General features: G+C 34.3%; 1 protein-coding gene across 1 annotated transcript in view; it reads right to left on the bottom strand.

Annotated features, from left to right (window-relative positions):
- The window catches only part of LOC131678422 (chaoptin-like), a 190879-nt gene that overhangs the window by 101515 nt on the left and 62547 nt on the right, over nt 1–26817 (bottom strand). The window contains exon 2 of the mRNA XM_058958573.1: nt 15470–15580. Coding sequence (XP_058814556.1) covers nt 15470–15580 — 111 coding nt within the window. The remainder of the gene's footprint in view (nt 1–15469; nt 15581–26817) is intronic.

Genomic DNA, 26817 nt, shown 5'->3' with positions numbered 1-26817 from the left:
TGATTTTGCAAATTAGACTACGCATGCAGTAAAAGAAGTATTCAATAAAAATATGGCTACGCACCTTTTAAAAAATTCAAAGCTTTGCCTATTTTTCCGCGCTTCAACTCAAATAACCCCTTAAGGGGGGCGTCTGTTGTAAAGTGCTCAAACCGAAAGTTATTTTGTTTTACGATTTTAAAGGCTAGGAAATAAAGAGTCTTTTGTGTAATATTAAGATTTATTTATACATTCATTGTGCACAAAAAAAAATATTTTCAGTCACGCGGAGCCACATATACGAGCGCCCCATGAATAGATGTCTAACCATTTCCACATCGAGGAGCGCCGCCGCGAACACTCTTAATAAAATTGTCTGAAACATGAAATTCAATAAAATTTGTAAAGCTTAGACTTGCAGTTACTCGATCAACCAAAAAATAGAAAAAAGTTCGTGTTTCGGAAAATGGCTTCACGAAAACCGAAAAGTTTCATATTTAACTGTAAAATTATTTTTTACATTATTTTTTTAAATTTTTTCAGGTCAGGTCGGGATGGTTAAAATAAAGTCAGAGTTGGTCCGGCTATCAACAACTGCCTGCGATTTTAGACGACAAATCTTTAGTATTCACGACGAATTCGCGTCAATAAGGATCTCTGCTTACCGTGGATGCAAATGCGATGGTAAATCGAACCGCAATTGCCATGGACTGCAATGTCGATGCCATTAACAGTGGTGTAGCAAGTCTTGCCACCACAATTTCTACCCACCTACTACACTTTCCACGAATCGCCCATAAATTGTGAAATGAACGTTATGCAGCGAAAAAAATTATTGGTAATTCCGAAGTGGGCGTAATTATGAAGAACCGGCATTAAATAAAAATCACGAATCCCAATCATTTTTACTAGTTAATTTAAAAGTACTTGAACGGCACACATCGACCGAGCACAGCAACTTCAAATCAGCTCGATTATAAAACGATATAACAGTCTGCGGTAATTGCAAAAATAATATCGGATGACACAGTTGCTGTAAATTTCGTAAGTATTGTTTTTGACATTTATATTACATATTTATTCCAAGGGCGATTTTTGTGTCATTCCAGTGTTTTGTTGCAAAATCCCACCCTAAACACAATACAAATTAAAAATAGCGGCTTGATACCAAACTTAAACTGATTAAAGGTTTAGTTTGATAAAATATTAAAATTTGAAAATATTTATGATAATCTAATTAAATGAAAACTGTAGCCGAAGATAGTCTAAGTCAATAGATTTTATCAGATTTGAGTAAATCCTCGAATCGACAAATTTAATTTTTTACCATTAACTGAAACTGTCTCCATTCCAACGGCAACTGAAAATAAGCTCCATCCCCAACACGAGAGCATTTACTAGTAAGAAACGTAGTTGAAGATATGTCGTACTTGTATAATAGCACTGTCAATTCGTATCAAAGTTACTGTAATCAGGACAGATAATAAAGTATACCAGGAATCTCGGCAGAAAACGCTCTAGGTGAGCCAATGAAACATTACCGAATTTGAACTGAATACATTTATGCTATTGTCCCATCATCCTGCAGAAAAGATTGTTGACGGCAAGGACTAACGTTCATACACATTCCAGTAGGGCATTCCAAAAATAAATGTTTCAGCTTACATTGCTAGCCGCTCCCATTACGTAACATTTTTGCCGTTTTTCCGAGGCATCGTGCTCACTTTTTAGTCTGCCTACACAGTTTAGAAAATTGCAGCCAGTGAAGCCGTAGGCCGTTTTTTTAGTCATGACTAAAAGGCTAGAATGGCAGCTCGACGTGGACTGGCGATGACAACAGCGTCGGCAGAAAATGGAATCTCGGTAACTTTCGTTTTAGTTCCGCATCTCCGGTTTTATCCTTTAATTGAGATTTTTAGATTGAAGCGGATTAGCAAAAGCCTTGACTTTTTGGTTGCTCAAGTGGAATATTCCTGCTGGGGTGGTTCTATTTAGGATTGGGCTTTAGTTAGAAGGTTGTCATTAAATCAACTGTAACATGTATCGTACTCCAGTAAAAGTAATGATTTGAATTATGTAGATTGGAAAACTAGAAGTGGCAGTGTCAGTACGAACAGGTTTGACATTTTACGGACTAATCTTTTGTGTTCTGCTGGTAGAAGATAGGATTAGGCAGAGTTTCTGTGAATCATTGGTGAATGTACAGCTGCAGAGAGAGAGACCAAGTTAGCCCTTTTAAATTTGATGATTTAATTCTTCGAAAATTTAACTCATTTAATTTCTGATTCAGCTTTAATAATTTTATTAGTTTTATATAGTATTATAAAATATATGAAATATTCTATTTTATTAGATTTATTAATTTAATTATATCAGTTCATCAAATGATCATTTCATTGATTTTTATTGATTCATTTGTTTTTTAGATTATTCATTTTATTCGCGTTATTAAACTTTCTTTATTTTATGGGAGTTTACCTTTTTTGCAAAATGAAATGTTAAAGTAATAACTTGTTTGTCATGAAAACAGAAACAAATTATTTATCATTATTTCGAAGAAATTCTCGCTCTTTTGCCTTGTTGCCGCTTATTAGCCGGCGTATGATTTCTTAAGTCACGATCTTGACTGGCTGATTACCCTAATTACACATCCAACCAAGGTGATGCTGGTGACTGCTGCCTTTATCTTCATTACTGTGCATTGCTGGTATATTTAACGAAGCTAGGAATAATTTGGTTAATTCAGCACTTTTGGAATGAGATTTGCTTCATTTTGCCGTTGAACTTTTATCGCACGTTCTTGCTACAATTGTAACTGGCTAGATCTGGTCAAAACGTTACGTAATTAAGAGTTTAATTTTGTTTGTTATGGCATTGTTTGAACACTTTCAAATTCATAGTCTTATTCGTCACAAATCGCTGGTTTGCTTGCTACAGGAGCAGGTCCCTTGCCAAACCATAATTCTTTTTCGTGAAAACAAGCTTCAATCTGCTAGGAAACTTTCCGCGAGCAGGAGCCTCGTACAATTTGAGCTCCAGGAACTGTTTAAAATTGGCATTCGTAAATGATTCATCGTCGACCAAGACATATTCATTGAGCTTCATCGGCGCCTGGTCGTACAGTATTTTGACCGCTGTTGTTCTTTAAGGCTTTGGGCGGGTTGTATATTTTCTCGGTAACATGGACGTAGTGCTGGGTAGGATGCGTCAACGCGTGATTGGATGGATTCCGATCAACGCAAGGGTGTGTAAGTTGAGGATTAAAGGCCATTTCTTCAACTACAGCATCATCCACGTACACTTCCCACACGATGGGAGACTCGACGATGAGAAGGACGCGTTCTATGCGAAGCTGGAGTAGGTGTACGACGGCTGTTCGCAACGGGACGTAAAAATCGTCATCGGTGATATGAACGCTCAGTTAGGACGGGAGGTAATGTTTAGACCGATAATCGGGCCAAACAGCTTGCACACCGTATCGAATGACAACGGCCAACGATGCATGAACTTCGCAGCCTCCCGTGGCATGGTAGTCCGAAGTACTTTTTTCCTCGCAAAGATATCGACAAAGCCACCTGCAGATCACCTGACCAACGCACCGAAAACCAAATCGATCACGGTCTAACCGATGGGCCATTCTTCTCTGATATCACCAACGTTCGTACCTATCGCAGTGCGAATATAGACTCGGACTGTTACCTAGTTGTAGTATGCGTGCGCTCAAAACTCTCGACGGTGTACAACACTCGTGTACAACACAACGCCTAGGCCCAACATCGCGGAACTCGTGCCGGGGTTTTCCAAGATCACGCACAGCGGCTGGAAGCAGCACTACCCACGGAAGAACAGCTGGGCGTAGCTACTCTTCAAGAAGGCTGGAGTGAGATCCGTTCCACCATAGAAAGTACTGCTATAGCGGCACTAGGTACAGCGAATCCGATTCGAGGAAACGACTGGTTCGATGACGAATGTAAGCAGTGAATTAAGGAGAAGAATGCAGCACGGGTGAGGATGCTGCAGCACGGGTGAGGATGCTGCAGCACGGAACGAGACAAAATGCGGAGGGATACAAACAAGCACGGAACAGGAAAACCTCGGTCATCCGGAGAAAGAAGCGCCTCATGAGGAACGAGATCGCGAAGCGATGGAATAGCTGTACCGCGTAAATGACACACGGAAGTTCTATGAGAAGCTGAACAGTTCGCGCAAAGACAACCCGATACGTGCAGGAACTTAGACGGCAACCTTCTTACGAACGAGTGTGAGGTGATTGAGAGGTGAAAGCACTACTATGACGAGCACCTCAACGGTGAAGCATCCGAGGGTCGAAGGCAGCATGGCAACGGATCTTGGAGCACGCGCAGAAGACGATAGGCTGCCGGCCCCTGATCTCCAAGAAGTCAAGGAGGAGATCGGTCGGCTGAAAACAACAAAGCTGCCGGTGTAGATCAACTACCCAGTATGCTACGGTGCTGAAACACTAGGCTAGAGCGCTGCATTGGGTAATCACCAAAAATTTGGAAGGAGGAGATTCTTCCGGAGAAGTGGATGGAGGGTGTCGTTTGCCCAATCTACAAAAACGGTGACAAGTTGGATTGCTGCAACTACCGCGCGATCACACTTAGCACCGCCTACAAGGTCCTCTCCCAAATTCTTTGCTACCGATTGTCACGATTTGCAAGGGTTCCCGCACCACCACGGACCAAATATTCGCGATTCGGCAGGTTCTGCAGAAGTGCCGGGAACATTATTTGTTCATCGATTTCAAATCGGCGTATGACACAATCGATCAAGATCAGCTATGGCAGATAATGCACGAGTACGATTGTCCGGATAAGCTAACACGATTAGTCAAAGCGACGATGGATCGGGTGATGTGCGTTGTTCGAGTATCAGGGACACTCTCGAGTCACTTTGAATCTCGAAGAGGGTTACGGCAAGGTGATGGTCTATCGTGCCTGCTGTTCAACGTTGCGTTAGAAGGTGTAATAAGGAGAGCGGGGATAGACACGAGTGGCACGATCCTCGGGAAGTCCGTCCAGCTTCTTGACTTCGCCGACGACATTGACATAATGGCACGGAGCTTTGAGGCGATGTCGGAAACGTACATCAGACTGAAAGCTGAAGCCAGCAGGATTGGACTTGCCATCAACGTTTCGAAGACAAAATACATGATAGGAAGAGGTTGTAGAGACGACAATGTGAACGTTCCATCCCGAGTTCGGATTGACGGTGACGAAATCGACGAATTCGTGTATGTGGGCTCACTGGTAACCGCCGTCAATGATACTAGGAGAAAAATTCAGAGACGGATCTTGGCGGGAAATCGTGCCTACTTTGGACTCCAAAGGACGCTCCGGGCGAACAAAATTCGCCGCCGCACGAAGGGTATTATCTACAAGAGGCTGATTAGACCGGTGGTCCTCTACGGCCACGAGACCTGAACTATACTCGTGGAGGACCAACGCGCCCTTGGAGTTTTTGAACGAAAGGTGTTGCGTGCCATCTATGGTGGCGTGCAGATGGAAGATGGAACGTGGCGCAGGCGAATGAACCATGAGTTACATCAGCTGCTGGAAGAACCATCCATCGCGCATATCGCAAAAATAGGACGTTTGCGGTGGACTGGACACGTCGTAAGAATGTCGGACGACGACCCGCTGAAGATGGTTCTTAAGGACAACCCTACAAGAACGAGAAGATGGGGCGCACAGCGAGCACGGTGGATCGACCAGATAGAGGACGACCTTCGGGTCCTTCGAAGACTGCGAGGCTGGCGACAAGCAGCAATGGACCGAACGGAGTGCGGCTTCTGCATATAGCAAGAGACAACAAGGCTCTAGCCTGAACGGTAAGGTAAGGTAACATGGAAGGAACGATTTCGTTTCTCGCAACCATGGAAAAAATCGCATCTCGAACCGTTCATTTTCCATTCGCAAAAAAGCTTTCTTCTTCTACGAAGCATTCTGTTTGCATTGAAAATGAAGTAAAGCAACTTGGCACAACGAATGCACTAGAGCCGTAGATGTAACAACAAATAATGAAGCAAATTAATTGATGTTCTGTTCTATTCTTTTCCATCAAGGATGGCTCTTCTCGAATGGCTTGTGTTTAGCAGCGGGTTTTCATTATATTCTATTTTGATATCATTTTTCCACTATACAACGAATATACATTTATCGGTTGTTAGATATCTGATAATCGCAGAAGAAGCTGGTGTCAAAAACTAAATGACCCTAGGGGGGTCATTTAGTTGAAATCTTACGAAAATAATATTATCCCCTTGTGTAGATATATAAGATAGCTATAAAATCGCATTAGTTTCATTTAAAAAAAAATCAATATGTAATCCCCTAGTTTTAAGCAATTTAAAATGTAAAACAAAACAAAATTGGCACCTTTAAGCTAACGCAACGTGCCTTATCAAATAAACGATTTGAATAAAAAAAAAGAAGCTGGTGTCCACTAGGGAGTTGATATTAATATTATATTTCATCAGACAAACCCAACCCGGAGAAAGAAAAAGAAAAAATAATCTATAGGTTTCTGTTACTACTAAACTTCAATTCTTGCATCTTATAGATTTGCTGCTCTTTCTGGTAGTTGTAAAAAATAACAAAGGACGCGTGCGTGAAATTTTGTCATGCAAAGCATTGTTTTCACTTACAGTTGATGCTTATTTTGGGCCGCTTGAAATTATTTCCTATTATCGTCGCGAATATAATCGATATCTTTTTAGTTGTAGCCAGTTTGGGTTTTTTAATAATTTTTCCTGATAATAGTTGGTGTTTTTCTTTTTGTTTATTTGTATTATCTATGAGTAATATATATTTTAACTAAGTATAGAGACCGTTGAAATCTTGGACAGCGCGCGAATTTCAACGCAATCGAATCTATCCCTACTCTCAATGTCCTTAGTTCCTTGACATTCGTGGAGTACGCAGTAGTATATTCGGCATCTAGTAATAACATGTGTCGGACTAACATACCTTCTCTTTCCTGCTGTAATCTACGTACGGGCCTGATCGACGGAAACAAATTTCAATTGCCAAGAGTTGTACATTGAGTGATGATTCGTTACCAGGCCCGTAGCATGATGTTGGTCGGGTTGGTTTCAGCCACGGGCGCCAATCTTATGGGGAGGCTGAAATTTTCATCTTCTTTGTAAACTTAGTGAGGATAAGTCATAAAATAACTCAGATTAAGTTTACAATTTGCAAGTAAACAATACATTATTGTCCGAAAAAAGGAAAAATAAGCACGAAAGGGGCGTAAAACTAAGACTCCACAAAAAAGCGCCAGAAGAAAACGTCACGGCCCAATCAATTCCATTCAGTTAATGATAAGTAAACAACTAAATAACGAACGTGTTTGGGTTGCATGACAAAAAAATTTCAACTGAATAGACTTCTAATAAAAAATAGAGAAAATTATTATCACTTGTTTTCTCAGTTTTAACGGAATATGAATGGGACAGACCACATTCCAGAGCAAGCCGCCTGCTTTAAGTTGCAGCGAAGATCGTGTAGTAAGAAAAATTCAATATCATCGAGTAGGCAACCCCCTTGCCATACCGTAAGAGCTGAGGTCTCTTCGGTGCATCTGTTAGCGATTCCAAGAGCTGTTATATTTAGCGGCCTCTAAAAAACAAAAAAATAACCTTTACAAGAAATCTCATCTGCCTATAGTTTTAAGGAGCAGTAATAGTTGTTCCCACAAAGGGATCGTCAGAGTTGAACTCTTCCTAATCCATTATGAAAAGCGAGTGGACGGGCGTAAATAGGAACAGCAGTTCCACTTAAAGCCACCCGATTCGAGTTTGTAGGAACATACAATTTTTCTCTGTCTTGTGTGATTACAATTTAAAATTTTAACTGATTGGAGAATGTGGTCGAATCGGTGAGCACACCGTCGATCTCAACTTTGTGAGCGGGTTTGTAGAAGCGGTAGTCCTTCATAAAATACTTATCGCCAGTACTGTCGCCTTCCCGTTTTAGACTATTCTAAGCCAATCTGGTCGAACTTAATAGATATCTGTTACTCATCAGCTGATGTTTGATCCGAAATAACATCTGATATGGTTTGACTGAGTTCAAATTCGGAATCTACCATGACGAACCTTGTCCCACCTCCATTTTGCCATTCGCTAGGTCTTTTTCAGGAGAGACCATTTATGCATGGGCCTGGGCGAAAAGTGAAAAATTTTAAGAATACGAAGAGACTGAAATTTCGAGGGGATATAATAAATTAGAAGACGAGTCATGAAATAGTAAAGCACCTATCTTGGTTAGGTGCAATCCATTTTTATAGAAAATGACGAAAAAATGGGTGATAGCCTTTAACCTTCCGGAAGTCGCGCTAGTGCACTGAGTGCACGCTGCTCTGAAAATCTAGCGTAATCGTCTTAGCGTAGCGGCAGCGGCTTCTCCTTCAGTGGGCCATTTGCGCGACTTCCGGAGGGTTAACAATAACACTAGTTTACAATATTTCTGAACTGCGTAAGCTGGTGGTCATTTTCAATGTTAAATCGTGTACTGAATCCGAAAATGAAGTCCAAAAAATTCACAGTAGAACAGTTTTCGAGTTACAGTAACAAAATGAATTTCACCTATAAAATTAAAAATGTCTTCAGTAAAATCCAAATATCTCCAGTTGTAGTGCATCGACATGAAATATTATTATGTTGAATTGAAGGTAATTGAATGCACTTTCGATCGTTAGAACGTTTTAATTTAGTGCGACTACTGGTTCTGACGTTATTTACGAATCTATTTCACTTTTTCTTGATTTTTCGTCATTTTTTGAAGAACGTTTGGTTAATATTTTGGGCAAGATAATGTAATCCTAAAAAATATATTTTTATGGGAAATTAAAGCCTACTAATAACCAATGAAAATTAGTCAGTTTAAATCGGATGGAAATTGTGAAATTTACTCAATTTTTGTAGAATGGAGATTTTTGAGTTTCTCTGGGTCATCTTATTGAACCATCTCGATTCCAATTTTTTCTAGGCTTAGTTCCATAATATATGAGGGGCTATCTGTCAGAATTCTGTTAATCAAGTAAGTGGAAGAATTTTGAGAAAATTTAATGTTGGGTAATATTCGAACTCGTTTATCCAAATGATTCAAGACATCTTAAACAATAAGTTCAGGCTTTGTGGAGTAATTTCATCAAAAAATTGGCATTAAAAAATACGCATAATGTTCAGAATTGCATATGTTCAAGAAACGTTGTAAACTGCACGCTCCACAATGCCTGGATACACACATCGGAAGCTTATGACGGTGCAAAATGTTAAATTCGGACACTAGCACGAATGATGACTTATCCACCTATTTCGTCACGTTTTGTTCTACTACCAATTTATTTTAAGTTATTAAAACGTCTTGAAGTTTACAATTTGAAATTATATGAGATTCACACTGGCTTCTACGATGTACCTATTTTACTGTACTGGTTCACAAAATTTCAATATACTACAATATATTGCGTTAAACATCTAAGTGCAATTACAAAATATTCTACGTTCTTCAAATCATTCTGAAGTTCAGATTTTGAGATTTTAAACCTAAAATAAGTCTTATTCGATGTCCTACATAATTTAAAAACACGAACTTCTAGATGTTCTGTGAAGTTTTACAAATTATTAATTTTATAATACTTGACGTATGTAGTATCACATATTTCTACGAATTCGTATAGTTTGTATTAACATTGTAAAAAATCTAGTTGAGCAGTTAGCGTTTCAAAAAACGAATTTTATGACGTGTGAGGATTTAGTTTATAACGAGTTTTGTATCATAAGAGTGTTATTTTATGTAATACACTTGTAAATATTACACGCAGTATTACATACCAATCATTCGATGACTTATAATTTCATTTAGCCTAAAATTATTGTTATCAGAAGTCTTGAATCATTTGGATAAACGAGTTCGAATATAAGCCCACATTAAATCATTCAATATTCTTCCACTTGTTTAACAGAAGTCCAACAGAGAGTCCCTCATATATTATGAAACAAAACCTAGAAAAAATTGAACTCGAGCCGGTTCAGTAAGTTGACCCAGAGAAACTCAAAAATCTCCATTCTACAAAAATTGAATAACTTTCACAATTTCCATCCGATTTAAACTAATAAGTGCCTATTTTCATTGGTTATTAGTAGGCTTTAATTTACCATAAAAATATATTTTTTAGGATTGCATTATCTTGCCCAAAATATTGACCAAACGCTCATTTTTCTTTAAAAAAAGGACGAAAAATCAAGAAAAAGTTCAATAGATTCGTAAATAACGCCCGAGCCAGTAGTCGCACTAAAACAAAATGTTCTAACGATCGAAAGTGCTTTCAATTTCCTTTAATTCAACTTTATAATATTTCATATCGATGCACTACAACCGAAGGTATTTGGATTTTACTGAACGCACTTTTAATTTTAAAGGTGAAATTCATTTTTTTACTGTAACTCGAAAACTGTTCTACTGTAAATCTTTTGGACCTCATTTTCGGATTCAGTACGAAATTTTTCATCAGAAATGGTGTTCGAATATTAAAGTTCAGATTTTTATTTTTATTCTGTAAACTAGTGAAATTTAACAATTTTTTCGAAATTTTACAAATTTTACGAAATTTCACGATATTTTACAAATTTCACGAAATTTTTCAAATTTAACGAAATTTTAAAAACTTTACAAAAATTTTCAAATTTTACCAAAATTTTAAAATTTTACAAAATTTTACGGAGATTTTTAGAAATTTTTCGAGATTTTGGAATTTTTTTGAAATTTTACGAAATTTTTCGAAATTTAACATATTTTTCGAAATTTCACAAATTTTACGATGTTTTACGATATTTTACAAATTTTACTAAATTTAATAAATTTCTCAAAATTATACAAATTTTGCGAAATTATACAAATTTTTCGAAATTTTACAAATCAAGGAAATTTACGAAATTATACGAAATTTTACGAAATTTTACGAAAATTTTACAAAAATTTGCAAATTTTACGAAATTTTACGGAATTTTTTTGAGATTTTGGAATTTTTTTGAAATTTTACGAAATTTTACGTAATTTAACATATTTTTCGAAATTTCACAGATTTTACGATGTTTTACGATATTTTACAAATTTTACTAAATTTAACAATTTTTTCAAAATTATACAAATTTTGCGCAATTATGCAAATTTTTCAAAATTTTACAAATCAAGGAAATTTACGGAATTGAACGAAATTGTACGAAATTTTTCGGAATTTTGCGAAATTTTACGAAATTTCACGAAATTTTACGATATTTGACGAAATTTCGTGAAATTTTTTCTAAATTTTACAAATTTTACGAAATTTTGCAAATTTTACGAAAATTTACGAAATTTTACAAAAAATTAACAAATTTAACGGAATTTTGCAAATTTTACGAAATTTCACAAAGTTTTACGAAATTATACCAAATTTTACGAAATTTTACGAAAAATTACTAAATTCTACGAAATTTTACGAAATTTTTGCGAAATTTCACGCAATTTTATAAAATGTTACCAAAATTTTAAAAAAAATTTGCGAAATTTTACGAAGTTTTACGAAATTTTACGAAATTTTACGAAATTTTACGAAATTTCACGAAATTTCACGAAATTTCACGAAATTTTACGAATTTTTTCAAATTTGACGAAGTTTTACAAATTTTACGAAAATTTACAAATTTTACAAAAATTTACAAATTTTACGAAATTTTGCAAATTTTACGAAGATTTTCAAAATTTTCTGAAACTTTACGAAATTTTTACGGAATTTTACTAAATTTTACGAAATTTAGCAAATTTTTCAAAATTTCGCAAATTTTACGATATTTTACAAATTTCACGAAATTTTACTAAATTTAACAAATTTTTCAAAATTATACAAATTTTTCGAAGTTTTACAAATCAAGGAAATTTTACGAATTTTTACGAAATTTCACGAAATTTTACGAAATTTTGCGGAATTTTACGAAATTTTTCGAAATTTTACGAAATTTTACGAAATTTTACAAAATTTTACAAAATTTAACGAAATTTTGCGAAATTTTTTCTAAATTTCACAAATTTTACGAAATTTTACAAATGTTACGGAATTTCAAGAAATTTTTCAAAATTTTAGGAAATTTCACGAAATTTTACGAAATTTTACAAATTTAACTAAATTTTGCGATTTTTTTTCTAAATTTTACAAATATTACGAAAATTTACAAATTTTACAAAAATTTACAAGTTTTACGGAATTTTGCAAATTTTACAAAGTTTTACGAAATTATACCAAATTTTACGAAATTCTACGAAATTTTTAGAAGTTTTACGAAATTTTATAAAATTTTACGAAATTCTACGAAATCTTAAAAAAAAATTACGAAATTTTAAGAAATTTTACGAAATTTCACGAAATTTCACGAAATTTTACGAAATTTTACGAAATTTTACGAAATTTTACGAAATTTTACGAAATTTTACGAAATTTAACGAATTTGCGAAATTTTTTCTAAATTTTACAAATTTTACGAATTTTTTCAAATTTATCGAAATTTTACAAATTTTACAAAAATTTACAAATTTTACGGAATTTTACGAAATTTTACGAAATTTTACGAAATTTTACGAAATTTTACGAAATTTTACGAAATTTTACGAAATTTTACGAAATTTTACGAAATTTTACGAAATTTTACGAAATTTTACGAAATTTTACGAAATTTTACGAAATTTTACGAAATTTTACGAAATTTTACGAAATTTTACGAAATTTTACGAAATTTTACGAAATTTTACGAAATTTTACGAAAGTTAATGAAATTTAACGAAATTTCGTGAAATTTTTTCTAAATTTTACAAATTTTACGAAAATTCACAAATTTTACAAAAAATTAACAAATTTAACGGAATTTTGCAAATTTTACGAAATTTCACAAAGTTTTACGAAATTATACCAAATTTTACGAAATTTTACGAAAAATTACTAAATTCTACGAAATTTTACGAAATTTTTGCGAAATTTTTAAAAATTTTACGAAATTTTATAAAATTTTACGAAATTTTAAAAAAAATTTACGAAATTTTACGAAGTTTTACGAAATTTTACGAAATTTTACGAAATTTTACGAAATTTTACGAAATTTTACGAAATTTTACGAAATTTTACGAAATTTTACGAAATTTTACGAAATTTTACGAAATTTTACGAAATTTTACGAAATTTTACGAAATTTTACGAAATTTTACGAAATTTTACGAAATTTTACGAAATTTTACGAAATTTTACGAAATTTTACGAAATTTTACGAAATTTTACGAAATTTTACGAAATTTGACGAAATTTGACGAAATTTGACGAAATTTTACGAAATTTCACGAAAATTTTACGAAATTTTACGAAATTTTACGGAATTTAACAAATTTTTCAAAATTTTGCAAATTTTACGAAATTTTACGAAATTTTTGCGAAATTTTTAAAAATTTTACGAAATTTTATAAAATTTTACGAAATTTTAAAAAAAAATTACGAAATTTTACGATGTTTTACGAAATTTTACGAAATTTTACGAAATTTTACGAAATTTTACGAAATTTTACGAAATTTTACGAAATTTTACGAAATTTTACGAAATTTTACGAAATTTGACGAAATTTGACGAAATTTGACGAAATTTTACGAAATTTCACGAAAATTTTACGATATTTTACGAAATTTAACAAATTTTTCAAAATTTTGCAAATTTTACGAAATTTTACGATATTTTACAAATTTCACGAAATTTTATATATTTTACTAAATTTAATTTTTTTTTTCAAAATTATACAAATTTTTCGAAATTTTATAAATCAACGAAATTTACGAAATTTTTCAAATTTAACAAAATTTTACAAATTTTAAAAATTTACAAATTTACAAATTTTACGGAATTTTGCAAATTTTACGAAATTTTATCTGTTTCACTCTATTGTACAGAGTTGGGTAAATTATTCCTGCTTTCCGCTTTAAAACGTACCTACACGAGGCGTTACAAAATTGCAGAATTGGAGAAGGACGGAATCTAAGTCGAACTATAAACGTCGGGAATGACTGATTGTACGAAGCAAAACACTACGTTATCGGGTAGAGTGCAAGAAAAATGTTTTCGGATTGATTGAACGGCCTCAAATATCTTACCCCCAAGAAGAGCCACAATCTCGACTATCAAGGCTTAATCCTTTAGTGGTGAATACCGAAGCGAGTATAAAGGAGTTAAGATTAAGCATCAAAACAGCCGACATACGAGGCATTCGTGAAGTAGAGTGATGGACTCTGAAAAATGATGTTATTGGTAAGGTAGACAGGTGTGTTACGGTTGTGAATACAATTTCACATGGTTTACGCAATCAGCTACAGTCCACTACATCCTGCAGACGCATACAAACTTGTTCTACGTTGAAGGGTTGAGATCATCGAGTTCTCGGGTGAGTTTGAGAGAAAAAATTGTGTGTTCAATACTCGGCGGCACAATAGAGAATGAGAAACGTCATGAACATGCTGACGTCAGAAGGATGATAGTACATGGCAGACTACAGTGGGCTGGGCTTGTAGCGCGAATGCAGGAAGAAAGACCAGCTTAAGTTAAGCTCAGTAGAAAACCTGGAAAAGCTTCGGCTTCGGAACATTTCCCGCACTCACAGGCAGTATGCAATAGAGAAAAGATGCGCATTCGATGGGCGTGTAAGGGGACTGGAGAATGGCACTAAAAATACCCTGGAGATATAAAATATATACGGTCATGATTCGGAGTATCCGGATTTTTCGGCTATGATAACAATGATGATGATTCCGTTATATCTGCTATCCTTGGCATCCTTTGTTTTTTTTTTACTTTTGATACACGAAATAGTTTTAGTTACCTTTTCTTCGCTTAAGTTTAAAGCTGGTGAATAACACTGTTCACAAAAAAAACAACTTGGATGTGCTGAAATCGTATTATAGTTTTGGGAAAAAGTGAAACAAAATGTTGAAAATTGTCTTTTCCGTATCCGCAGGTCATGATCGGTTTTTACGATCATTTGAAGAGTTTCTGTTTTATCAATTTAAATAGTAGCCACAAAATGGGTTTAGCAATGAAAAAAAGTCAAATGAGTAGCTATTTATGGTTACATTCGAGTACTGAATTGCATTGAATTGTGTATATGAAGTCTCGTTATCGTGCGTTGTATTTTGATGGATTTTTATTATTAATATGACGCTATTACGAAATCGTCAGCTTTATAACAAGCGTTAGGAAATCATATACGATAGAACTATTTAGATATAGCAGTAATGTTATATTATTAATGGAAACCATAAATAACGCAAATTCCTAAGAACCACCCCGACCCAACATCAGTGGTTATATGATAGAGAGTTAGAAACTCGCCCGGAATAGAGAAGACTCTACCACGGTAAAATTCAGCATTTCGCCTGAATCGAGCACAACAGCTTTACTTACCTCTGTGCCACTAATCGGCTTAACGTATGGACATTTTTCAGTGAATCCAGTGGAAGTCCCTGCAGCTGATTGTCCGATATATCCAACGATACCAACGAGTGCTGCATGAAGCTGAAAGCATAGAGAAAAAAAAAGAGAAAGAGCTTGTTACAAAAATTGAAATCTGCTAAAGCTACAATCGCACTCCCATCAGCCCACCCGCAACTATTCCACCCGAAACCAGGCTGCTTGGATGACAAAAATCATACAAAAGCGGCTCGTTGACAAGGAGAATGTTTAATCGCATGCAAATTGAATTTCATCACCCTTCAGGAGTCAGCTTTCGACAGGCCCAGAAATCCATTCATACTTGCATTCATCGAAAGATTTGTGTGTTCCCTCACACACAAAATCAACCATTTTCAGATAGACAAAAGACCGGAAATAAATCCTAAACACCCTTCGCAGTACATTTCGAATTTTCCACCGCACTTCGCCCTGTACCGAAACAGCAAGCAAGCAAACAACGGCAATCACATGTAGGTACCGTCTGAATGGAACGGAAATCGGACCGGTTGGAAACCTTCAATTTTATTTATTCTCTGTATTTATGCCTCACTCTCTGCGCTGGAAGCCATCCACCTCCAGCCGCACATTATTGGTAGTAGATGTTTGGTTTTTGCAAAAGCCATCACCATTCCGGCCATCCCCGGATCCGGGCCGATAAGGGAAACAGTTTGTACTGACATATTGGTAACGAACCAACAAAGACAGACCGACAAACGTTCGAACGGACAGACGGACGAACGAGAGGACTTTAAGTAACCGGAAGTGACGGAAGTGGCAGCAGCAGCAGAAGAAGAAGAAGGTGGCAGCCAATTTCGATCGAATGTTGCATCGAACCAGGAGAGAAGATTCGATCCCATCTTCAAGCAAGCGTGAGGGTGAGAATGGGGACTGGTGGGGGGGGGGGAAGAGGGGATGTGCTTTGGTCGAGTGTTTGCTTATTTACACTCTTGTTGCAACAAAGAAGGCTGCTGCATTCCAGTGCTTCGGAGTGCCCGGCAATTGGTGCCAAGTTTCGTGTTGGAATTGCCAATAAGCGCTGGCAGCCAGGACGTGCCAGCACATGGAAGCTTTCGACAAAGTCATTCCGGAGGAAACTGTAGTTTTGCATAAATTACGATTTCTGATGAGATGCGCGCTTTGTCGGTGCACGTGTTATTGGTTCGCAAACGAGTATTCTGCTGGCATAAAGATGTTGGTGGAAATTCGCTAGGTACATTGGTATAATTTTTGGTCGATTATTTGATCAACTGTGCAATGAAAAACGCTTAGGAGAGGAGGCTGAGTATGTGACGTTTAAAAATTATGAGTTAAGGTAAACAGGTCTAATGCGTCTAATGACATATTTCACCATTCGACACTATGATCTCCGCACCAACTACTCTAATTGATTGTTATATTAGTTAGAAATTAGTACCCGTTTAATTTTTTATTAAAAACATCCTGATACAAGTATTGGCGGTGGTCAGCTATTTTCGTCCGCGTCCCTTATCACCAATTTTTATACAGTGATTCATCAGCAGTGCTATCTTTGAAAATAAACCACCTTGATTATGCAACTATTTTTTCGGATCTTTTTTAAAATGCAAATAATTAAGCAATCTTCATTTCGTTATATTCTGAATTGCACATATTTTGTCGCATGTATTTTTAAATGTACTTTCATTTGATGGCATTGTAAGGGAACACGTATCCGCCGGTTGATTCCAATCCAGCTGACATTTCTTTAGACTGAACAAACTAATTTATTTGTTTGTTTAGTGTTTATTTGACCAACTAGGAAACGAATCCACTGGGTCTTTAATGCGGGTGGGAAATACGCATGGTCTTGTCTGAGTGAATGACTTTTGAATTATGTATGAGGGTGGAAAATTGACAATTCTCAAGATCAATTCAAATCCAATTACCAATTTGCGGCAATCATTTCAGCACGAGGAACAACTGTTTTATGGGCATATTTAATGCTTTACTTTTAGTCCATTAACTCATCAGTCAATTATACTGAGCTAAGAATAAGTACGTACTATTTGGAAACAGGGGGTGTTTGATTCGTGCATGATGTTAATATCGTTTAGGAACGCAGCATTTATATTTTTCTGTTTCGCGTCTTCCTTGTAATATCGGAACGTTTAACTCGAACGAGGCGGAAAATTTCAATTTACGGTATCTCAATATGCTTGTGATTATACCAATAAGGACCATTTATAAATTCTGCCACGCTATAAGGAGGAAGAGATATGAATAATTGTGACATAAATGGGAGGGGAGCACGTCATGTGCTTTGACGCAATCGGCCGTTTTACGCGCGATTGCGCCATGTATATAGGAAACTTTTGCGAGTAGCGGCATAAAAGTGCTACTACAAAATGAAGGAAAAACTAAAATAATTTGATTCGTATTAGACCAAGGGGAAAAATAACGTGGTAATGTGATAGAGTGTTAGTTAGTATTGGGTAATATTTGCATGACATAATTTTGGAATGTTCCACCATACCACTTTTAAACTCATTGTTTACGGTCCATTTTACATTGTAGACAACACTCCGGACAGCCGGCTGTCCGGAGTTCAAGTTGTTTTCGATGAAACAATTTCAATAAACGATTAGCCAGAGTTTAAACGCCTAGAAGATTTACGTATCCTACAGTCAATAAACTATTCAAACATGCACGAAAATATAGTCTCAGTCGCATCGCTTGCTTGAAGCGAATCCTGACTAACAACCCACCCACTGCCCAATCCGTGGTACTTATGGGAGTGTCACTGAGTCGGGGCCTTCCGTTAAGTAAGTACCACATCAATACTTCCTTTCTCATCCCAAGTTACGGTAAAGATGGTTGTGGCCCGCAATGGTGGCTCTCAGGCGAAATTCTCACTTGGACTGGATCAATTGTTATTCCCAAACAATGCTCATCAAGTAGTCTGGCTGGAAATGAGAGTCATCAGTCTGCAATCTACGAAGTATACCGTGCTTACGCAACGCAACGCAAAATTCAATGCTTTTGCATTTTACCGGTAATGAATTTATCTTTATATTGTTCCTAACAATTTTCCACCTTTAACAAAGTACTTTTTATGAAATGATAAAATTAATAATTAATGACAAGAGGCCCTATAGCCCCAACTTCTCGTATTCGGACAAAGGTCGCAAAGATTGCGTTCTATTGGTGAGATTTTTTCACATTAGAAAAACTGCAAAATATTTATAATTTGCATCACGAAAAATTATTAAAAATAGGGGTTTTTGGGGACAAAATGACCCAGTATCCCACTTTCCCGTATTTTTCGAGAAACACAAATATCTCCATTCAAATATTAAAGTTATTTTAAAAAGAGATATAAATTTTTTTTTCTCAGTGCTACTTCAAAAGGTATAGCATTTAACATATTTTTGCCTTTCTCAATAGAAAGGTATTGCAATTGCTCTGAAAACCGACTTTTTAACGGAGGCCCGGAGGGCCGAGTGACATATACCATTCGATTCAGTTCGTCGAGTTCGGCAAATGTCTGTGTGTGTGTATGTATGTGTGTGTGTATGTATGTGTGTGTGTATGTGCGTCTGTGTGTGTGTACGCGAACACAATCTCACTCACTTTTCTCAGAGATGGATGAACCGATTTTTACAAACTTAGTCCCAAATGAAAGGTGCAACGTTCCCATAGGCTGCTATTGAATTTCTAATGGATCCGACTTCCGGTTCCGGAATTACAGGGTGATGAGTACGATCACGCAGAAAACGTCGATTTTAAGAAATTCTGCAATGAATGTATAATGGTGAAAATTTTTCCAAAATGTGACCACAACTGCTTCGATTTGTAGTACTAGGTCATTAACAGCCATTCAAAGTCTCTTTGGTCACATTGGCCACCATCATCGGTTCCGGAAGCCCTGGTGGAAGTATCTAAATTCGGAATAACAGTCACATCGGTTTCTCGGAGATGGCTAAACCGATTCGACTAAACTTGGCCTCAAATGAAAGGTATTGCGTCCCCGTAAATGGCTATTTAATTTCATCCCGATCCGACTTCCGGTTCCGGAGTTACAGGTTGTGGCGTGCGATCACATAGCAAATTGTGATTCAAACCTATACTCCGATGAAAGCAAAAAAGGTAAAAATTTCGCTAAAATGTCTCTCAAACAACTTAAATTTGCTGTTCTAGGTCACCGACGGCCAAACAAACTTTCGTTGACTACATTGACTACCATAGACGGTTCCGGAAGTGCCCGGGAAAAGCGGCCATCTTTCATAACTAGCAAACTCATATCAGTTTCTCGGAAATGGTTGGGCCGATTTTCACAAACTTAGTCCCAAATGATAGCTATATTATCCCCACAGATGTCTGTAACATTTCGCACGGACCGCTTGTATGGTTCCGGAAATATAGACTGAACGGTCCGGTCACACATGAAATTCCCATATAAGCCGGAACTCAAAATTTTTTTCAAAGGGGGGACCCCATGAAATTTCAGAAATCGAATTCGTATTTTTGATGCCAAACATCTTTAAAATGCATGAAACGTCGAGATTTTATGTTATCTCGAAAAAAATTTTTTTATAAAAATCGACCTTTTGGGACTTTGCCGATTTCGCACCTTTTTTCAGTTCGATATTACTGTGGCTGTTTTTGCTTTTTAAAAATTTTAGAACTCGAATAATGATTTATTTTCCTGTATATATTTATCATGTGATGTATAATAATAAAATGTAATATATTCATTTAAAAGTTTTTAATGAATATAAACAACGCACACATTCTCGTGATTCATGATTGAGAAAGGCACAATTGCACCGCTAGGTGGATTAAAATAGGTTTTTCTCTATATTTTCCCATTGCACAGACTAACAGACATAACACTCGAAAGCAATGCTTCACCCGCTTTAACGGTCATTTTAAATATATTTTTACTTGCGACTGTGGCCACATTTGCAATTATGGCGCCACTGACATATGAACAAGCACATGGGGGTTAGACCACTAGTGAAAAAATGGTTCCCAAACCTGAGAGATTACCCACCAGCAAATGAGTGTTTGGGACTGTGGATAAAAGGCGGAGCTGTTCTATTCTGGGAAAATTGCCAGATCGATGTTCTCTGAGGAAATTCCCTCATAGTGTTATGTTTGTTAGTCTGTGCCCATAGTACCAATTTCAAAAACTTCAAGCGGTCTCTAAAATTGTCCAAGTGATGTGAATATATGCACTTAAGCTTGCTTTGACATTTGTCACAATATGGAGAATTCTAAGATGAAGAATTTTTTTGCAATGCCCTACTGTACGCAGTTTTGGAATTCCACGCGCACCTAACCTTAGACAGAACGGCACCATTTAATTTTTCTCTATCTTGAAAAAAATTGCAAATGAAGACGAAAATAGAAGGTACTTGAATTCTAAAACTGTTTTCCTTTATATTTTGCCATTGACCCACAAAAAATTCAATTTTTACTTAATTTTAGGCCTTCTGAATTATAGACTCCCCTTAAGATAGTTTTAAAAGTGAAAAACTCTTTTCTCGTAGAATATATTCAGTGATTAATAGCTTTGTGTTTAATAATGTAATTTTTATCAACCTTCCTCTGGACGTATCTACACTAGTATATAAAGTTTTAAAGTGCTCATATATCATTTTCTTCCTTATGAAGTAGTGAAATGATTTTACATACATCAGAATATCAGAATAATCATTACTAAAATTTGCCCGACTTTGAATACTAGAACTAATATTGGAAGGACTTGACCAAGATTTTAAGGGGAGATATAACCAAGTAGCAATAAACTGAAAGAAAATAAAATTTCAAATATTTACTATTCTGTGGTACCTCCTGTTAATGTTATTCACGTTACAAAAACTCCCACTGTGTCACATCTGTCATACACATATTTTTTATCCAATTTTTTAAAATTCTCTTAGTCAAGTCGACCCAAGTTTTCACTTACACGAACGAGTGTGTAAAAATGTGTACATACAATGATTTGTAATGTATTCAGGTGGCGAAGGTTTGGAAACTTGAATTGAGTTCGTCATTGCAGGGCGTGACGTGCGTGTTCTGCTTCTGAGTTTGCGTCGGGATCAATTGAGTTTTTTATATGCTTGTGTGTGCATAAGGTTGGCGAAACGGATGGAATTCTCATGTCAAATGGTTTTCGAGGATTTATAGGTATCTATGTTGATGAGCTTATAAAGCTACTTATGTTTTATTGGAACACACGTTTTAACCTTCAGATATTCGTGATGCGTTTTCACTAAGGTGTCTGAAAACATGTTTCAATAGGTATTTCTAAAGCACGGCCAGACTATCATATTCTTCAGAATTTTTTATTATTAATTACTATTAATAATTTTTAAGGGAGGAACGTATATAACAATTGAAAACATATGGAAACCGGAAAATTAGCTAGAACATGGTGGAGCATGTTTTCACTACCGGCTGTGTCGACTTTAGTCCCAATATGAGTCGAGAGTTTTGATAGATGCAAATTAATACGCTAATTATATTGCATGTTCTTCAAAACAGCTAATTTTTCAATTTCACAGTGGTTAAGTTCTGGCACAACTCTGTATTCTTCTAATTATTTCTTCATTATTCAATGTTTTTACATTTTTATGTCTTTTTATTTTTATATTTTGATATTTTTATATTTTTGTATTTTTATATTTTTATATTTTTATATTTTTATATTTTTATATTTTTATATTTTTATATTTTTATATTTTTATATTTTTATATTTTTATATTCTTATATTTTTATATTTTTATATTTTTATATTTTTATATTTTTATATTTTTATATTTTTATATTTTTATATTTTTATATTTTTATATTTTTATATTTTTATATTTTTATATTTTTATATTTTTATATTTTTATATTTTTATATTTTTATATTTTTATATTTTTATATTTTTATATTTTTATATTTTTATATTTTTATATTTTTATATTTTTATATTTTTATATTTTTATATTTTTATATTTTTGTATTTTTATATTTTCATATTTTTATATTTTTATATTTTTTTTATTTTTATATTTTTATAGTTTTATATTTCTATATTTTCATATTTTTATATTTTTATATTTTTATATTTTTATATTTTTATATTTTTATATTTTTATATTTTTATATTTTTATATTTTTATATTTTTATATTTTTATATTTTTATATTTTCATATTTTCATATTTTTATATTTTATGTTTTTATGTTTTTATATTTTTATATTTTTATATTTTTATATTTCTAAATTTTCATGTTTTTATATTTTTATATTTTTAAATCTTTGTATTTTTTTTATTTTTATATTTGTATTTTTATATCATATTATTATACTTTCTGACTGTCGCACATATTCGTGGAACCGCTATTCTATAACATTTATTTTGACACCTAAACCTAAGTCGTACAACGTGTTTCACCACTTTCATAAATTTTCAAAACCTCAAATTAATTAAAAATTATCAACCTCTAATTCTTTGATTTTTCAAATATTTTAGCATCAAATATTTTAAAATTTTTAATCGTTAAATTTCGAAATTTTCATATTTTTGGAGAGACAACGTGTTCCACCTTTTTGTGCGAAATGAGAGTACAGGGCTATTCGCCTACCTATTCCATTCCATCAACCACCGTTCAGCGGCATACGGCTACGCACACGATTGCACACTCCACGGCAAAGAAAAAACATGATGCGCCAATCGACAGCTGTGACTAACCAGATAAAGTTTGGTAAGTTTTATTTTTATTTTTTGCTTCTTAAGGAGTTTCTCCAATAAATGATTCATAGGTAAACATAGTTCTATTGTCAAAGAACATAAAAAAATTGACGGTCCGTATTACCCCTACATTGTGAAAAGATGAAAAAACGTAGAGTTTTGCAAATCGTCTGTCGTGTACTGGTGCAGATGAACTTTTATGAGGCCAAAATGTAGCAGTGGTTTCAAACTCATATTTAGGTTCTTTGAACAATACATCTTTTCATATCTATCCACCTGAAAGAGCCTTTTTCTTAGGTTAGCCAGAATAGCTCCGAGTTCCACTATTTTTAAATTTTTATATTTTTATATTTTTCAATTTTTATATATTTATATTTTAATATTTTTGCATCCTTATACTTTCATACGCATAGAGTTTTTTATAATTTCATATTTTTTATATTTTCAATTTTATTTTTTTCAAACCTTTGAGTTTTTATATTTTTATTTTCTTATATTTTTGCGTTTTTAGATTTTCATATTCTTACATTTTTATATTTTTGTTTCTTTATTTTTATATGTTAATATCCTCACTACTTAACATTTTTGTTGGTTTATATTTTTGTTTTTAAGATTTTATGTTTTTCTCTTTCTAGCTTTGTGGCGTTTATATTTTTAAAATTTTATATCATAAAATTTTAAAATTTGTTAATCACTAAATGCTAAATTTTCGAATCTCTGATTTTTTGAATTTGCCAGTTATTTTACATTGCAGTTTTCAATATTTTAAAATATCGAATTTATGAATTTTCATTCTTTTATTTTTTTTCAATTTGTAAGTATTTTTAAGTTACGAATTTTAAAATTTTTGGATGCTAGAATTTTTAAATGCTTGTGTTTTTAATGTTTTAAATCTTAAAATTTCTTGATTCTTAAATTTTGTGATTTAAATTTTTTAAAAAAAAAACGTGAATTTTAAAATTAATGAGTTTTAAAAATATCAAATTAATAAAAAAATTTAACCTTTAAATCATTGCTTTTTAGATATTTGAAAATCATAATTTTTAAATTGTTTGAACGTAGAATTTCGAAATTTTCTGTTTTTAAATTTAATATATGAATTTTTTTGTTTTTAAATTTAATATATGATATTTTACTTTTTAGATTTTCTAAACATCGTTTTTTTAATTTTTCGACGTTGTAAATATAATATTTTAAAATGATTAATTTTATTTTTGTATTCGTTTATTTAGCACCGCCCAAGGCATGAGATCCGCGAGCCGTGGGTACTTTGTATATTTTCATGATGAAAGAAATTAAAACAAGCGATTAATCATAAAAGCCTATGTGATCCCGCACGCGCGACTTGCCATTGCGCCCAGACGTCAGGGAAATTTTTGCATCCACGCCAACTGTATTATGGAGGTAATTTATATCTCTGTCGACGTCACATCTGGACTAATTCTTAATTGTTGAATTCGCAAATTTTCAAATTTTTGAATACAGTGAAGACCCGATTTTATCAGCCCCCGATTTCGTCTACCACCGATTTATCAGCTTTTTGACCCGATTTGAAACGGTTCAATGCGTTGGCACAACTGAGCCGTGTGCCTTTTAATTTTTTTTTACAATAAGTAAAAATAAAAAAAAATCTTAGAATGTCGGTCTGCCAGATCTTGTTGACGCAGTTTGCTGCTGCGTGTTGAGATCCTATCCCTTGGCGGCGAAGCCGCTTGGGGGTCATTCAGTCTGCCTTCTCTCGCGTTTTCGTTCCCGTCCATGTCATCATCGGTACTGCTTTCTTGCTGTTCACGATCATAAGTTCTTATTTGTTTTTTGTTCTAACGGGTCACTGTTGTAATTCCGTCTTCATCGGTATTTACTTCTTTATTGGCGATGCTAGTTGTTGGTTTGGGAGCGGTAGTCGTGGTCGTTGTACCTGCATTATTGGTTAATTGGATCGTTGTTTTTGGTTTATCTGAAGGTGTCGGTGGCTGCTTATTAGAGTTGTCTGTAGTAGATGAGTTTTGACTAGTTGCTTCGGCGCATGTTTTTTCCGTAGTGGGCTGTATGGTTACAGAATTGGCATGTTGGGGTCTGCCCGGGATATGTGATTAGCGTTGTTTGATTATAGGTCACGCATTCCTTCGGTGATTTGCATTCGATAGTCATGTAAGAAGGTATTGGTTTAGTCACTCACATCCTCACAATACGACCACCGTTGGGAATGCCGGTGACAAAATTTCTCCAGGTGTCATTCGTGATAGATTCTACTTCTCCATATTGCGACATGATTCGTTTGATGTAATCATCCCTAGTGTGCGGGGCCAAATCATGGATACGCACGTCCTACATATCGTTTTCCATATGCACGTGGATATTGAATTTGGTGTTATTAAATTCGATCTCGTGTTGCATGTTGTTTTTTGCAATGAAGTTTTCTGCCTGTGCTAAGCTTGTAAACGTGATCAAAACACAGTTTTTACGTGGTGTAACTAAATGTACGTAACTTTAGCGAGATTGTTCCACTTCCTGAACTGTGGGTATAACACGAGTTTTATTAAAGTCGATCGAAATCGTGTTATCCAGTAGCATGGGTATTTTTGTTTCATTTGGCAAACTCATGTGGCTCCGCAACCGGGGGCAACGATACAATTTGATTATGCACTGATATAGAACAAAAGCTGGCTTGCTCTTTTAGCCTGCTACAGCGTAGAGATTTTTCATGCTTCTGCTTTGTGCGAGGTCAGAAGATAGACTGATTGACCCGATTTTGTCGGCCTCATATGAAAATTGATAGCTGGTAGTTTGATGGGCTCTAGCAGGCGAACCAAGTTAAATTTGATTAATTCCTTTCTTGAGCATATTTTTCTTGTATCCGAAATATGCAAAAATAAAAATTTTAATATTTTATTAAATTTAGCACTGTCAGACCCCCTAAAGGGAAACATGAGCTAAATCATCAGAATGGGTTATGAGACTATTTCTGAGGACTAAAGAAGAATATTTTTAGAGCTTCGGAAAGAAAAGTGTATGACCTGATTTTGTCCATGTCCCCGTTTGATCAGCATAAAATTCACCAAGGGGCTGATAAAAAATGGGTCTTCACTGTAGTTTAATTTTCAAAATCCTTAGTTTTCAAAAAATTTTATGGTCGTGAGTTTCACATTTCCAAGTTATTTAATTTTTAAATTTATTAATGTTTGAGCTTCTAAGCATTGTAGTGTTCCATTTTTCTGACCCATTAAATTGCAATTTTTCAAAAATTTGAATTTTTAAGCCTGTAAATTCTTAAATCTTATCCTTTTTAAATATTTTTTTTTAAGATTTAATTTAAAAATTTAAATGCACTAAAATTTTTAAATCATCGATTTTTAAAATTTAATTATTTAAAATTTTTGAACGCTTAAATTTTTAGATTTTTAAAGTTTTTAACATCGGGAATTTTTAAACATTTAAAACTTTAAATCTGTATTTCTTTTTCAATTATTGAATATTTAAATACTTATAATTTAAAATCTTTTGATTCCTTTTATTTTCAAATTCGCAAATTTTTCTCATCCCCACATTTTAAAATTTTTAACTTTTCAAATCTTTAAATTTGTAAATTTTTT

This window comes from Topomyia yanbarensis, chromosome 2 (genome assembly GCF_030247195.1).
Source record: "Topomyia yanbarensis strain Yona2022 chromosome 2, ASM3024719v1, whole genome shotgun sequence".
Lineage (NCBI taxonomy): Eukaryota > Metazoa > Arthropoda > Insecta > Diptera > Culicidae > Topomyia > Topomyia yanbarensis.
This window is presented reverse-complemented; position numbering and strand designations above follow the sequence as displayed.